General features: G+C 37.8%; 1 protein-coding gene across 1 annotated transcript; it reads left to right on the top strand.

Annotated features, from left to right (window-relative positions):
- Positions 1-6799: 6799 nt before the first annotated feature.
- Positions 6800-14041, top strand: LOC140136083 (uncharacterized). The gene is made up of 2 exons (XM_072157790.1): positions 6800-6897; positions 10579-14041. The coding sequence occupies exon 2, from the start codon at positions 10716-10718 to the stop codon at positions 11742-11744; it is 1029 nt and encodes a 342-aa protein (XP_072013891.1). The 5' UTR covers positions 6800-6897; positions 10579-10715; the 3' UTR covers positions 11745-14041.
- The last annotated feature ends 782 nt before the right edge of the window (positions 14042-14823 follow it).

Genomic DNA, 14823 nt, shown 5'->3' with positions numbered 1-14823 from the left:
TTGACTTGAAATGGGTTGTAAGCATGAAAATAAAACAAAATATAAAAATATTCAATTATACAGTTTAGCTAGCAACGCAGAATTCATCACATATAAATAAATACATTAAATATCAGTAGCGTTCAAACTCAATTCGGATCTTGCCTTCCATGCTCTTTTCACGAAGGATTTGCAGAATTTATCAAATGTGTGATAGAAATCTTCTGCCTTACTTAAATTATCAAACAATTTTACACTTCCAAGGGTCATATTATATTTTACGTCTAAGTTACCAGAGATGAATAATTCCCAAATATCTATACCATTTAAATGAATTAGCTCTTTCTCGAGTTTACTGTATTCATCAGCCCTGATTGTGTTAAGTGAGTGACATGTGAAAAGGAAGTGTTTTACATCCTCACGATCAATATTACATAATTTACATAATTAATACTGGTGGATCATTTCTGCGCTCGGGGGGTGGGGGGGGGGGCGCAGAACATCCACTGTCGGAGTAACTGCGCTCGGAAGTGAATTATTTTCTTATTTTATTAATAAAATGCAATATGCATGCGTATAATAACTAATATTTTCTTATTATATAAAAATAATATGCATGCTTATAATAACTAAACTCCGAGAAGTATATTTTCTTATTATAATGTAACCGGCATCAGAATGGTTGGTCTTAATAATAAGGGTGTGTTTTGAAATGTTAGGAATTAAGGTAATATCATTATTTACCATGTTTATTATTTTGTTTATTTTGATTGTGTCATTCTTAATTAATATAGGTTTTTGGTTTCATATCAAATTATATTTCTATCTGTTGTGTAATGAATCAATCATAATCATCATCAAGTTAAGTTATTTTCCATCATAATCATTATTGTCTTTAAAACTGTTTTTAATAGATCATGGTTTATCTTTAATTTGAAAAGGTCATTCACCTCATGCATTGATCATGAACACGCTGCATCCTTTGATTCTCAAGTTTATGAGTTCTTCAAATGTTTATGTCTTCATTGTTTATTGTCTTCCATTCATAGAAGTTTTAAGAGCACTTAGCAATTGATTGAGTGTGTATTGTTATCCTAAAAACTTAAGTGTGGTGTAAATTATTGCCACTTATCTTTTAGCTTGAGATTGAGCGTAGGTGACCTACTTATGAATTATTCATGAGAAAGTTTTATCTCTTTAACGGGTTGTGTATTGTTAAGATCTATCATTAAGTAAATGCTTAGTTAAGGTTATTATTTATGCTGTTGTAGAGATGGTCCTTAAGTTGGTTTTCAAGTGTTTTCCCCATCTGGACTTGTCTTAGATAATTTTACCTCACTTCCATCCAAGCGTTCAACTGATAAACATTAAATCTTCCATCCAGGCCTCCAACTTGTCAACATCAGTGGTCATCATATTCATTAAATATATTTATATTGCATCCATCTTCATTGGTTCTATCATCATATATTAAAGCCGGAGCTTAACAACAGTGTATATTTGCAAGTCTTCCATCGTGTGTCTATTTATTTTGTGTAACGGTATTGACATTTATTATCGCCCGAGTAAGCCCCTGGATCCAAAGTTGAACAAAAAGAAAATCACCCTAAAAATCTCCCCCGTTACATTGGCGTCTTCAACGTGGGGCTAAAAATTGGCGATAACTTTTCTTCAACAAATTGGATCAGGGCACCCACGACCCTTGGACTATATACATCATGATAACTGATATTATCTCGCGGCTGGAAGCCCTGGAAGCTGAAGTGAATCATCTTCGTCATCTCCATCACCTTAGACAGCATTCATCTCCATCATATCTTGCACATCAAATATCCGGACATGTTAAATGGTTCAACGTGAAGAATGGGTATGGGTTCATCACCCGCGATGACACCAGAGAAGATGTGTTTGTGCATTGGCGAGGAATCACCAGGAACAATCCAGCAAAAGTCCAATCAAGTGTAGGCGACGGTGAAGCGGTTGTGTTTGACACCGTGCTTATTCCAGGACGCACTCCTGAAGCCATTCATGTCACCGGCCCTGGAGGCACATGCGTTATTGGAAGTAGCTATGCCATGGACAGACCCTGCTTCAACCATAGTGCCCAGCATCAATCTACATGTATTATGCAAACTGATCCAACTGATGAAAGTCATGCAATTGAGCCTGAATGTGAAGATAGTAACTCTGACTCTGAACCTGATCTTGTTGTTAGTCATGATGATATGTTTGAATACAATTCTGATGACTTCCCGTGTGACACTAGTGATCAAACATCTGAACACTCTATCCCTGATGACATTGCTCCCCAAGTTGACATTCCTCCTGAAGATCCATCCTCTGAACCATCTGAATCCGATTCTGCTAGTGACTCCGAGCTGATATCCACACCAACAGCTATCAACCATGCACAAACTCTTGATAATCACCTGGTTAGCGAACATGAAAAACATTGTATGTCTCAAGCTTGGGAGAAATTGAGTAATTTACAAACTGATGATTGCTGCGATGAATTACTTGATAGAAAATTTGATTTCCTCATATTGTGTCAACTGGAAGATATTTCCCGTCGTGTTCCATCCCAAGATATCTTGGAAGTATTATTATGTTTATGTCAACACCTTCTGGACATTGACCACCATGGACATCTTGCTGATATCATACCTCCTTTTGTGACTGTACTTAGGAAGTATCATTGTTTTCGCCCATCTGGGTATGAGGTTATTAACACGCACCCCTCACATCGCAGTTTATATTCTGATGATTCTGCCATCCTTTATTCGGACTCTGAAATTGCCAATGCAACAAGCACCAACGCAACTAAGATCTTTTGCAATCATCAACATACTAACATGGAACAATACGGACATTTGCTTGATAAATTATGTCATCTCTTCTATATCAGCAAAGAGCAGGAACTCATCGCCACTACGTTATACAACTGTTATCGAAGATGGAAGATATATTATCAGCGAGCAGCAGAGCAACAATAGTAAACTGACTTTTGAAAAACACTTCAAATGAAATTATTTGCTTGAGACATTATCATTTAAACTTCAAATTATTGTGCAATTTGCATATTTTTGTCATCTGAATGATATCATTCAAAGACTGACTCTATCAAAATATCATAATGAAGTGTATGTTGCTAAAATCCAAATCAAACATTATTGTCATCATGTCTTAAACTGTCATAATTATATCAATGTCGAGGACGCCATTTCCTCGCAGCAGAGTTGAAAGTAGTTGAAACCTTAATCCAAGGTTATGAATATAAAATGAGGGCTAGCTGTTTACATTGTCTGTTTGCATTGCAATGGACCTGTGATTTTGCACAATGGATCTTGTTATTGCATGCTAAAAATATCCCATGTTGTCTAAATGGAAGAATGTTTTATAATGGGGGGTGCCTAAAATTACACCCACAATCATACCCCTAATCTAACCATCGCAATAACCCTAAACCCTATATACATGTACTTCTAACGTATAGCCGTCCCTAATTCTAAACCCTAACCTAATTTTGAAGTCGACGCCCGACGTCGCGAAATGACAACCGCGTACGTCTAGAATAGCGTCGAAAGCGAGACGACCGAGACGCGTCCAGCAAAAATCACGAAACGCGTATAACTCCCATCGTTCCGCTTCAGCGCCGCCGTGCGCGCGTCGGTACACGACGACGTTGTCGTCGTCGATAAACTCTAACTCTATGTCCGAACCCCAACACAAATATTATACAGCACCCATGCATAGCATGTGTGCACTGATGCTGGTATAATATTATACAGCATCCATGGTATAATATTATACGCAATACAGCATATACTTAGATGCAGTGCACTGTTCCATGGTATCATATTATACAGCACCCATGCATATAGCATGTGTGCACTGATTCCTATTTTCTTTTTTTTTTTTTTTTAAACTTTTAACTTAAAAAATGAACTTTTTCTGGTCCGCTTTGAGAAAAAAATCATGTTTATTATTAATGTGCGAGTTCCAAGTTAGTTTTGAGTTCAGTGTTACCCCCAGATATGGGTACTCACTAACTTCCTCTAATGGGGTGTTATTTAAGGTGTATTTATAATCTAATTGTTTTCTAGCATGAGTAATTTTGAGGACGAAGCACTTTTTGGCATTAAATCTCATTTGCCATTTTGACTGCCATGCAGATAGCGCATTCAAATCATTTTGTAACATGTCGGCATCTTCAGATCCGGTTATTTTCCTAAAAACCACGCAGTCATCTGCGAACAATTTCACAGAAGACAGGATATTTTGTTCCGGTTTTACTGGGATGTTTTTTGCGCACACGAAGCAATTTTGGACTTTTTTGAACCCAAATGAAAGTGTATATTTTACACAATGGGCCAGTTCGCACAACGCGCAAAATTGAGCAATTTTACCATATTTGGGCCCAAAACATAGCGTTTTTCGTGCTGAAAAGAAGATGCACACTGCACAGGGCAACTATCGCTTTATTTGTTCTTCTATTATGCTTTTTTTGGAGGACGTTCCCCTGTTTAGTGGGAATGTGTCCCCTGTTTCCGCCACCTGCCCACCTATATATAGGCCTATATATGTTTAATCATGAACTGAAATTGGAAGCTCACATCCGAACATCTCACTTATGAGTCATTTATAACTCCATTTATTGTTAAATCCCTAAACTCATACATGTCAGTATCATAACAAATGATTTCTGTATCTTTATTCTTAACAAATTCTTCAAAATTCATTGAAATTTAGGGTAAGGAATAAGTAATGAACAACAACAGAAAATCATATCTTTTTCTTCAGGTCTCGACAGGTCTCGAACTAAAAAACGTTCGAGACCGAGACTTTTGAGGTCCGAGACCGAGACTTTTAAGGTCCGAGACCGAGACCTTGACATCCGAGACCCGAGACCTGCCAAACCAGGTCTTGAGATGGTCTCGAGACCGAGACCTATAACACTGGTTCATTCAGTCCAAAAAAAAAGGAAGCGGCCCTTTTTTATTTTGTTTTTCTGAGAGGTAGGGTAACTTGGGGCAAATTGGGACACAGGGTAATTTGGGACAGTGCCTTTCGGAAATACTTTTATACCTTAAAATAGTCACATTTTGCCCATTTTTTTACAAAATAACTTTGATATAATGTCTATTTATATTTCAAACCGTTTAAAAGTACCATTCTTCATTAAACAGGAACTTCTGAGGGCCGTAAGCTTAACACATCAAAATAAGTATTCCATTTTTTTGTCATGTCTAAGCAGAGGTCACGACTTGTGGCTCAATATCTGAATCAATGGTCCGGATTAGTGTTTCTCAAATTAAAAAATAACTTCTAAGCTACCCTTTCAATTAAATAAGACAAAAATTGTAACTTTTTTCTTCGAAAATTATAAGAAAAGCTTTCTTTTAGAAATATGCCAAATTAGGGTAAAATGCGACGCCATTGATTTACTGTGTGCTAACTCAAACTGTCCCATTTTGCCCCAACAAAAAAGTCCCATAGTAAATCAATGGCGTCCCATTTTACCCCAGCTGTCCCATTTTACCCCAGCCTCTGTTACAGAAAAATCTTGCAGTGGGGTAAAATGGGACGCCTTAAAGACACCTTAATAAAATAATGAAGCCGGAAGCCGACCGGCACCAATTTTTGTGAAACGTAAGGCTACTAGACTCTTGGCGATGTACATTTTGTTTTGTAGTGGTCACTTGTCGCAAGTTGCCGGGTATTAGTATTATAGCCGAGTAAAATCTGGTGGGGCAAAATGGGACATTAGGTGGACCAATTTGCCCCACTTCCCCCTACGGTAAGCCCCTATAATGATCTCAAAACATTCCAAAATTGTTTCTTGTAAACAAGGTTGTATAGAAAGCAACTCAAGTAACTGAGGCTTGAAATCATGAAAATAAAATTGAAGAAACCGTAAAAAAGGAAGCGGGAGGGGATGTGAAACATGATTGTTTTTTATAGCCTATAACCCCGGGTGATCGTTATCCTAAACTTTACCCGAACTGATACCCTATAACCTAAATCCTAACCCTAAACAAAATTTGAATTCTGAAGCAATCCTATAAGCTCCTATATGTCTAGCGAGAAGTATTAAAACCATGCTACTTGAACATTTCAAATGTCAACCCGGGATGCCGGGCCGGGATACTAACCTAGAATACTTAGCCTAGCTATTCCCAAGTTCCTAAACCCTAATTCTAACCTAAAATGCCCTAAACTTTGATCCTTTTCGGAGTTATGCCTCATTGGATTAGCTGTTCTCGGGCTAGACCCCGGGGCTAGGCCTAATATAGGCCTATGAGCTTTATGCAGCGAGCAGGAAAATGTATCATATTTACTGTTTTGCTGTAAAAGCCTTTTTAGTTTTTGAACATTTTATTTAAAAGCCCCCCCCCCCCACCGGGTGCCCCATTCCCGAAAATTTGCTCAGTTGCACCCATACCCATTCCTTTCAATGTGCCAAATATTGCTTGCACCTCGCACCTCCCTCCTCGGCCCTCCCGAATTGCAGAATAATAACTAGTGGTGTGCACCCCTAAATCATTTGGTGACGAGCTCAGAATAATGACATGCAAACCGCTGACAAATTACAACTTACTTATTATGTTGCTCCCAAGGGACACCCAACTTGTTTGCACTATCGACCTTTTTTTACTGAAACTACCAAAGTTACACCAAATGCGGAAGGATTGAGTGGTGTGCTATCTTGCTTTAAGACGACGTACTGTGAATACCACGCTGTTACACCCAATAGACATGATAGAGCGCCCAATTTATTTTCAATATATCGATTTTCTGGCAGAATCACATTGGTGACAAATTTCTGAATTTGGTACACATTTCCTCTCAGAAATCCTCTTATTTTAGCATCTACGCAACTATTTTGGCGCCTGTGTTGTGCAGTGTGTGCAATTTTCTGTAAGTACAATATTTCCAAATGAACAAAGATTGGAATGATCTTTCGCCATACCAGTCTTGAGACCCTACAATTATATAGGTATGCTAGGTGAATTTAAATTTGCCATGAAACTGCATCATTTTATATATCAAATTAAAGCCCTTGAGTAAACAAAGCCAAAACTGAAAACCATTTTTTCATAGCACTTTCCGTAGCAAAGTTACATCTTGTCAAAGATTGACTTTCATCAAAAAGTTTCAGCTAGCAAAATTCCCCAAAACGGCATTTCGGGGGGGTTTCTAGATCTTAGTCTCATTATGATAGCAGCTTTTTTTAATGGAAATGCTATCCAAATCCCTCTAAAATTCCATGTGCGGGTGACTTATCACCATAAAAATCATATATTTGGGTCAAGTGAAGTATAGAAAACATATTTATGTAGGTTTCTTTCTTCGGGCACTTGTTTTAAATTTCTATGTAAAAATGCATTGACATTGTCGGCGAATTTGACTGACTAGCAAATGTGTTAACTAAGGTTTACCTGGGTTACCTATACAATACACATAATACACAATACTGTCATTACTTTAGACACAGACTTTAAGGTACATATTTCGAGGTGCATAACAAACACCAAATTGGTGTCATAACAAACACCAAATTGGTGTCGGTGACCTGACATGCATGCATTCTTTTGTCGAGAGTTCACATGGTCTTTCAATTTGTGCCGAGTGTCCTTGGCAGACTTGACTAGTATGCTTCAGTGGTCATGAAAGGATTCAATAGATAACCTCTGCCCCACTAATCCCCAGCTATTGTCTGAAATTGCACCTCGGAAGATATATTATAACAACTCAGTCCCTCAAATGATAGTCATATAACGACCAAAAGATAAATGACTGACTATCATTGAGGACTGAGTTCCGCAGTCTAGTCATTACTGTGGTGTGGGCATTTATTAAAAATACTCAAAATCCATTTTCTTTTCAGTTTGAGCATAGTTTGGACACATCAACAGTTAAGTTTCTGCCAAAGAAGAACAGCTTTACATTCTGAGAGTACGTACACAGCCAAGGATTCTGTGAAAGGGGGGCAATTTTGGCAAACCGAGAGGGGGGGCACAGTGTCATCGGCCCGATATCTTCATGGCAGAAAATGCCATGGTAGGTTGAATCCACAGCCACGGATGGCCATTGTATTCCCACCTGTTTAATAGTTTTTAAATGCATCTTATAGTAGGCTGAAGGACATCCGACTAATTGAAATAAGGCTAATGACATTAGCCTGTGACTGACCTCTGTACGGTCAGCGAGCATACATTCGCCATTGTCATATGCTTATAGACTGTCTCTACGATAGTCTCCTACACAGCCAGTTTGTGTCAGTCGGTCTGACACTCGTCGATCCTGTATGTTCGTGATAGCCACATATAGTCTGGCCTGAGACTACCTCCACGAGGTTGTATGCGCTGCGCTATTTAAAATCTTGAATTTTGGTCACTTTTTCAGCTCAAGACGCAAGCTACTCTCTCAAAGCGCAAACTAACGACGATCATATCTGTTCAACACATATTTTCAAGTGTATGAGATGTTACGAGTCGTACTTGACTCAAGGCCAAAATCACCTTTTACCCGAACTCACACGAATGCACAACACAAATACACTGTTTGATTTTAAGCTAACAAATCTAAGTCTTTAATTGAAAATAGAGTATGCTTGGTACATATAACAACAATTACAATAAAATCACACAATCAGTTTTATTATATCGGTACTTAACCAGCGGTCTTCTTGTTGGTGATTCTAGAGTTCTTGCAATGTTCTGGACGACTGATGTAATATATCCTTATTCACTTGTTCTGCGAAAATCAGCGAAGTCCATCGTACACAATAAATCCTTGCACATAAAATCCTCATGCGAAAATGATGATGCTTCCTCCAATCTCCTTTGCGCTGCTATCTCCACAAATATATCTCCTTGCGCTGCTTTCTCCACAAATATATCTCCTTGCGCTGCTTTCTCCAAAAATGGTGTTTCTTTCACCAATCACTCTTTTCCCAGGGAACAGGTTTCTTAAACACAGCTCCGCTGTTTTTTGACAGATGCGTGGCCTTCACAAACCCAGCGAACTCCAGCAATTTGACAGAAGAACTTTAAGCCTTTGATGAGCAAGAGCACAATTGTTTGCTCGCTATCTCCCTCGTTGCTGTAGCTCAATTATTGGCTATGTAAACTGGTTAAAATGTACTTCTTTTTTGAAGCACGAAGACCATCACACACATGTGGAGTTTCTCAATCTCCCATGGCATTCTGTCATACATTTTCAGTCATAATAAAGGCTATGACCGCCTGTCAAATCTGTATCCAGATGATAATAATCGTAACATTTTTCATAAAGTCCTTCACAATCCGCAGTAGACCCTATGTCTTACTTTGGTCCATTTTCGTAGCTTTGAAATAACCATATTTCCAGCTTGTAGTGAAAATAACCATCCATCTCCATCGCTCAGAGGCTGTTTTAAATAGCACTGTAGGAAACTCATGATCTCCATGGCCACATTCAGTAATACTTCTTGAGTATCCTGATTTTAACTGGTTAACATTAAATACTCTCTTTTTGAGAGCTGTAGCTACATCCATTCACATTACAATCATATCGATACAGGTCTGCCAAGAATTATTATTAACATTGTGTTTTATCCCCCGTCTGGGATTTTCCCAATGTTCTAATCATAGACATTAACATTTCACCTTACATCACTTCCTGTGGGTTTTTCCCATGATGTCATCATCTTTCTTTACAGTCTCAGGGATTTCCCCTTGACATAAATAGTCTTCATAAATGATGTTGTTATTGCATTCATCTGGGGTTTCCCCTAGATGTAATAATAAACTATTGCATGATTATAAAGGTAACTTCCCCTATTTCATGAAATACAATTATACAGGGTACATCACAGAGACCACATCTGGTTTCTTGAGAAAAAATCATTTACGGGAGATATTCATCATTTTCCAACCCGGTATCCGAAGATTTTCGTCTGATATCAAAATCGTGCATAGCAATTCATGTGTATCGATCCCGTGTGTTTATTTGAATATCTCTGCTGCATCAAATAATTATTAGCCAGACGATGTCGGTGTGTGGGGGGGGGGTAGCAATTTTTGGCACACATTCATATTATGACGCCTTGAAAAGGCTTTAAAAATGCTTTAGGTAAACAGTACGGAAACACTTAAATATGCAAATTTTCCTGCTTGCTGCGCCCAACATGTATCTAGACCATTCAAGGTTTGCAAATTGGGATCCCAAAAATTTGGCATACATGTGCAAATGGGGAGGGGGGCAAAGATGTTTTGGCAGTCTAAGAGGGGGGCGGGCAAGCAATTTTTGCCGGACCGAGGAGGGGGGAGGCAAGCGATTTTGGGCTAGAAGACTCTCAAGAGACTCTCCATATACGCAAAAAAAAATGTAAAATCACAAAAAAATATATATAATATTTCTTATTAGATTTTTCCCCAAATGTCAAAACAACACATTACACATAAATGACGCCTTAAAATATGTGATTTATGTCTCAAATATAACACATTTGTATATCCCTAGCAGTCCTAGGATAAGGCCTACTTTACTTTAACAGTACATGTCTGTGGGTGTACCTTCATTGATTTTGTGTTTACAATAATTGTTTTTAAACAGATCTGCATCATGACTCATCAATCCAAAGCCGTGCTGACATTTTGCAATGATTGTGGGTGTCTACGACTACGAGATGTTACAAATCAACTTCAAGAGTTGTTCACCAAGAGGTCCATGAAGCCAGATTTGTGTGGTATATGCAACAGATATGTAGAAAGCGGCAGCCAAAAAACGCTCAACTCCGAGATGACTCTTCATTGCAGGGGAGCCAGACTAGTAAGCAATATAAGGTTCCGGATGATAAAAGTAATTTTGGTGAAGTGAGCAAAGTTTTTAAAGATGAACAATTTAAAGAAGAAGCAGATTGCCAGTTACAATTAGAGGTTTCATATGATGATGACGATGGTGATGATGGTGGTGGTGGTTTTGATGATGATGATTCTGATCCTGACCATGATCATCACAACAAGGTCAAAGATACTGGTATCAATAATGTGGCCAATTCTAGCAAGGAAGACGGTGCTGTTGAACTGAATCAGAAAGTTAGTCCAGAGAAAAACACTTCAGCAACAACTACATGTGCTTCCGAGGTTGCTACCAACACAGCTGCAAAGTCTGCTGTTGTAACAACTGCCAAGTCAAAAGTGGCAACAACTACTAAATCTAAAGTTGTAAAAGCTACTAAGTCAAAGGTTAGTGCAACTAAAAGGCCAAGAGTTGCAGCAAAAACTAGATCAAAAGTTGCAGCATCAAAGAGATCAAAAGATGCAGGAACACATTCACTCCAAAATAAACGACATACAAGATTAAGCGCAGGTGTCATTAAGGCTGCCAATTATCAGTCTTTATTCACTGGAGACAAGATGGATGATGATGAAGAAGAGGAGGAGGAGGATGAAGAGGATATGGAGGAGGAGGAGCATGCATCAGATAACAATTTTGATGACAGCGATGGTGCTGATGATGACATTGACATCTCAAAATATATTATCGGTAAAAATGATAAAACTGTGGTATCCAGCACTGAAAGTACGCCAACAGACAAAGATGGTGATAATTCAAGCAAGTATGGGATTGAAATTTTGGATCCAGCATTGCAGAAGCTCATCGTACCTGGTGAGGACCCAAATAAACCATTTAAATGTACATTATGTGATACTGACTTCCAAACTGCTTATCTTGCCAGAACGTTTCAGGAGCATGTTTCAAGTGACCATGTCGAGTAGCAAAGATTGACAAACCATTCATATGTATGGAATGTGGCAACAAATTCAACAAATTTCAATATCTCTGGCAACATAAATATCGACATAAAAATGGGTTTGTCAGATACAGATGTACACGCGAGAATTGTAACTATATTTTTGTTAGAAGAGATGCACTGATAAGTCACATCGAGGTACACAAGGGCAGGAGAAAGTTTCTATGTAAAATATGTGGTGTAGGATGTAAAACTAGTAAATCTTTCTCAGTACACAAGTTGATACACTCAAGTGATCAAAAGTATTCTTGCCCGCATTGTGAGAAAGCATTCAGTCGAGATGCGTATTTGACTCAGCATATACTTGTATGCCACATCAACGACAAATTCAAATGCGATAAGTGCTCGTATACATCTGGAAGGAAGGCTGAATTCATACGGCATCAAACATTTAGACATCGGACATTGGACAAACATCTAGAATGTGAGAGATGCAAGCGTACATTCAAATACGAAGTTGCCTTCCACAAACATGTTCAGTTGAATAAGTGTAGACTATTTATAGAACCACAACAACAACTGCCAAATGATGAGGAACCGGATCTTAGTGGTAATGTAGCTGTAACCAAGGCAACAGAATATCTGAGTGGTAAAGTCATTGAAATGATGGGTAAAACTAGGGATATCAAATCGCCATTCCGATGTAAACACTGTCCAACAGTAGAATTTAGAACTCCATATGTATTTCTAAAGCACTACAAAAATGCCCACGCTGATCTTTATCCCGATATAGATCATATAATGAAGACCGCTTTTAAATGCACTGAGTGCAACCAGTGCTTCAAAAATAACAGACTTGTTAAATCGCATCTGTTCACCCATGCTGTGACTCGTCCGTACAAATGCGAACATCCAGGTTGTGGCAAGATGTTCAAAAGCAAAGCTACTCTGTATTGTCATAGCGTAAGACACAGAGAAAAGCGATACATGTGCAGCTGGTGTGGATTACGTACATCAGACAAGAACTTCTTAAAGGAACATCAGAATATTGTACATTTAAATATTAAACCACACATTTGTTCCGAGTGTGGAAAAGCTTTCGGCAAAAAATATGAAAGAGTTGTACACATGAAAAGGGTACATCTTAAATTGAGACCGCATATTTGCGAGAAATGTGGAAGAGCATTTGCAGAAACCAGCGATTTGAATGCACATATGCTTTACCATACTGGAGAGAAACCATACAAATGTGATCAATGCGAGTATCAGTGCATTCGGGCGGATTATTTGTCCAAACATAAAAGAAGACACACTGGAGAAAAACCATACCAATGTAAACTCTGTGATATGGCTTTTGCATATCGGACTCCGTTGGTTGCACATGAGGCGAAGTACCATGGTGTTGATAGCGGTGGTGGCGGTACAAGTGCTCATCTCAAAGAGAGGTTTCAATTGTCGTCAAGTTCTGTTTAAACTTCATCAAACACGATGGAAGAAAATGTGACTGCTGAATCAGAAAGCAAAGTTGCGATTAAATTCTTGCAACAAAATTTCAACATTTAAAACAACAATTTAACATGTTAATAGGGGGCCTATTCTTGGTGTGACATGCCATCTACTAAAGATACAAATATTCATGTATTGTAATTCTAGTTCTATAGAAAGCAAGTTGTGTTATATAATAATTTGCTATCTACTGCAGATAGCAATTTTTCTTATGTAATTTGCTGTCTGCTGCAGATATCAAATTAAGTAATTTGCTATCTACTACAGATAGCAAGTTGTATTTAATTTGCTATCTACTGCAGATAGTCAAGTTGTAATTTGCTATCTACTGTAGATAGCAAGTTGTATATAATTTAGTATCTACTACTGATAGCAAATTGTGTAATTTACTACTGCAGATATTAAGTTGTATATATATACACATAATTTACTATCTACTGCAAATAGTATAGATGAGTTGACCTCAATGTTTATCAACAAAAGCAAGGAACTGGTATATCTTTATGCTTGAGTGAACCCAAAAGCTAAAATAAATCGATTTTTTTAACAAGTGCTGGGCTGTAAGAAAATATATTTTGACATTATAATATCCGAAATAAAGTTAAGTTTAGAGCAGATCTTCTAACGAAGATTACTTAATTATCAATTTGACTATTGTTGCACTACGGCTATGAACCCCATGCAACCACTACACTGTTAAATAGTCTTATTGTGATGTGGCGAGAGTTTTAAAAACACAAGCCCTGAACAAAATATGATGTGCGCGCATACTGCCAGGCAAAAAACAATGGAAATTGTGATGATGCGTGCACATACTGACAGGCATTGACGTCAGAAGTCAACTCATCTATAGAGTTGTATATTTGCTATCTACTGCAGATAGTAAGTTGTATGTATTATTTGCTATCTACTGCAAATAGCATTATGTGTAATTTGCTATCTACTGCAAATAGCAAGTTCTATTATTTACTACCTACTGTAGACAGTAAGTTGTATGTAATTTGCTATCTACTGCAGATAGCAAGTTGCATATTTGCTATCTACTGTAGATAGCAAGTTGTATATGACAGGGTTTGAGATCTGACCCTGTTTTCACTGCCAAAAGTCAAAAAAGTATATAGGGGTAAAATAACCATAAAAATACTGTATTATGTCATTCCTAGGGTACAAATGTCTGTAGTTTATGAATACCTTGCACCATGAAGTCACAAAATATGGATTTATGCCAAATTTGCTATCTACTGTAGATAGCAAGTTGTATATGACAGGGTTTGAGATCTGACCCTGTTTTCACTGCCAAAAGTCAAAAAAGTATATAGGGGTAAAAATAACCATAAAAATACTGTATTATGTCATTCCTAGGGTACAAATGTCTGTAGTTTATGAATACCTTGCACCATGAAGTCACAAAATATGGATTTATGCCAAATTTGCTATCTACTGCAGATAGCAAGAATTTGCTATCTACGGCAGATAGTAAGTTGTATATGTAATTTGCTATCTACTCTAGATACATACATGTAGCAAGAATCTACTGCAGATAATAAGTTGTACATGTATATTATACAAATATTAACTGTCTATGAGTGTGATGGTCG

The sequence above is a fragment of the Amphiura filiformis genome, chromosome 16 (assembly GCF_039555335.1).
Source record: "Amphiura filiformis chromosome 16, Afil_fr2py, whole genome shotgun sequence".
NCBI classification, from domain to species: domain Eukaryota; kingdom Metazoa; phylum Echinodermata; class Ophiuroidea; order Amphilepidida; family Amphiuridae; genus Amphiura; species Amphiura filiformis.
Note: the sequence above shows the minus strand (reverse complement) of the source record. Positions and strands in the feature narration are given on the sequence as shown.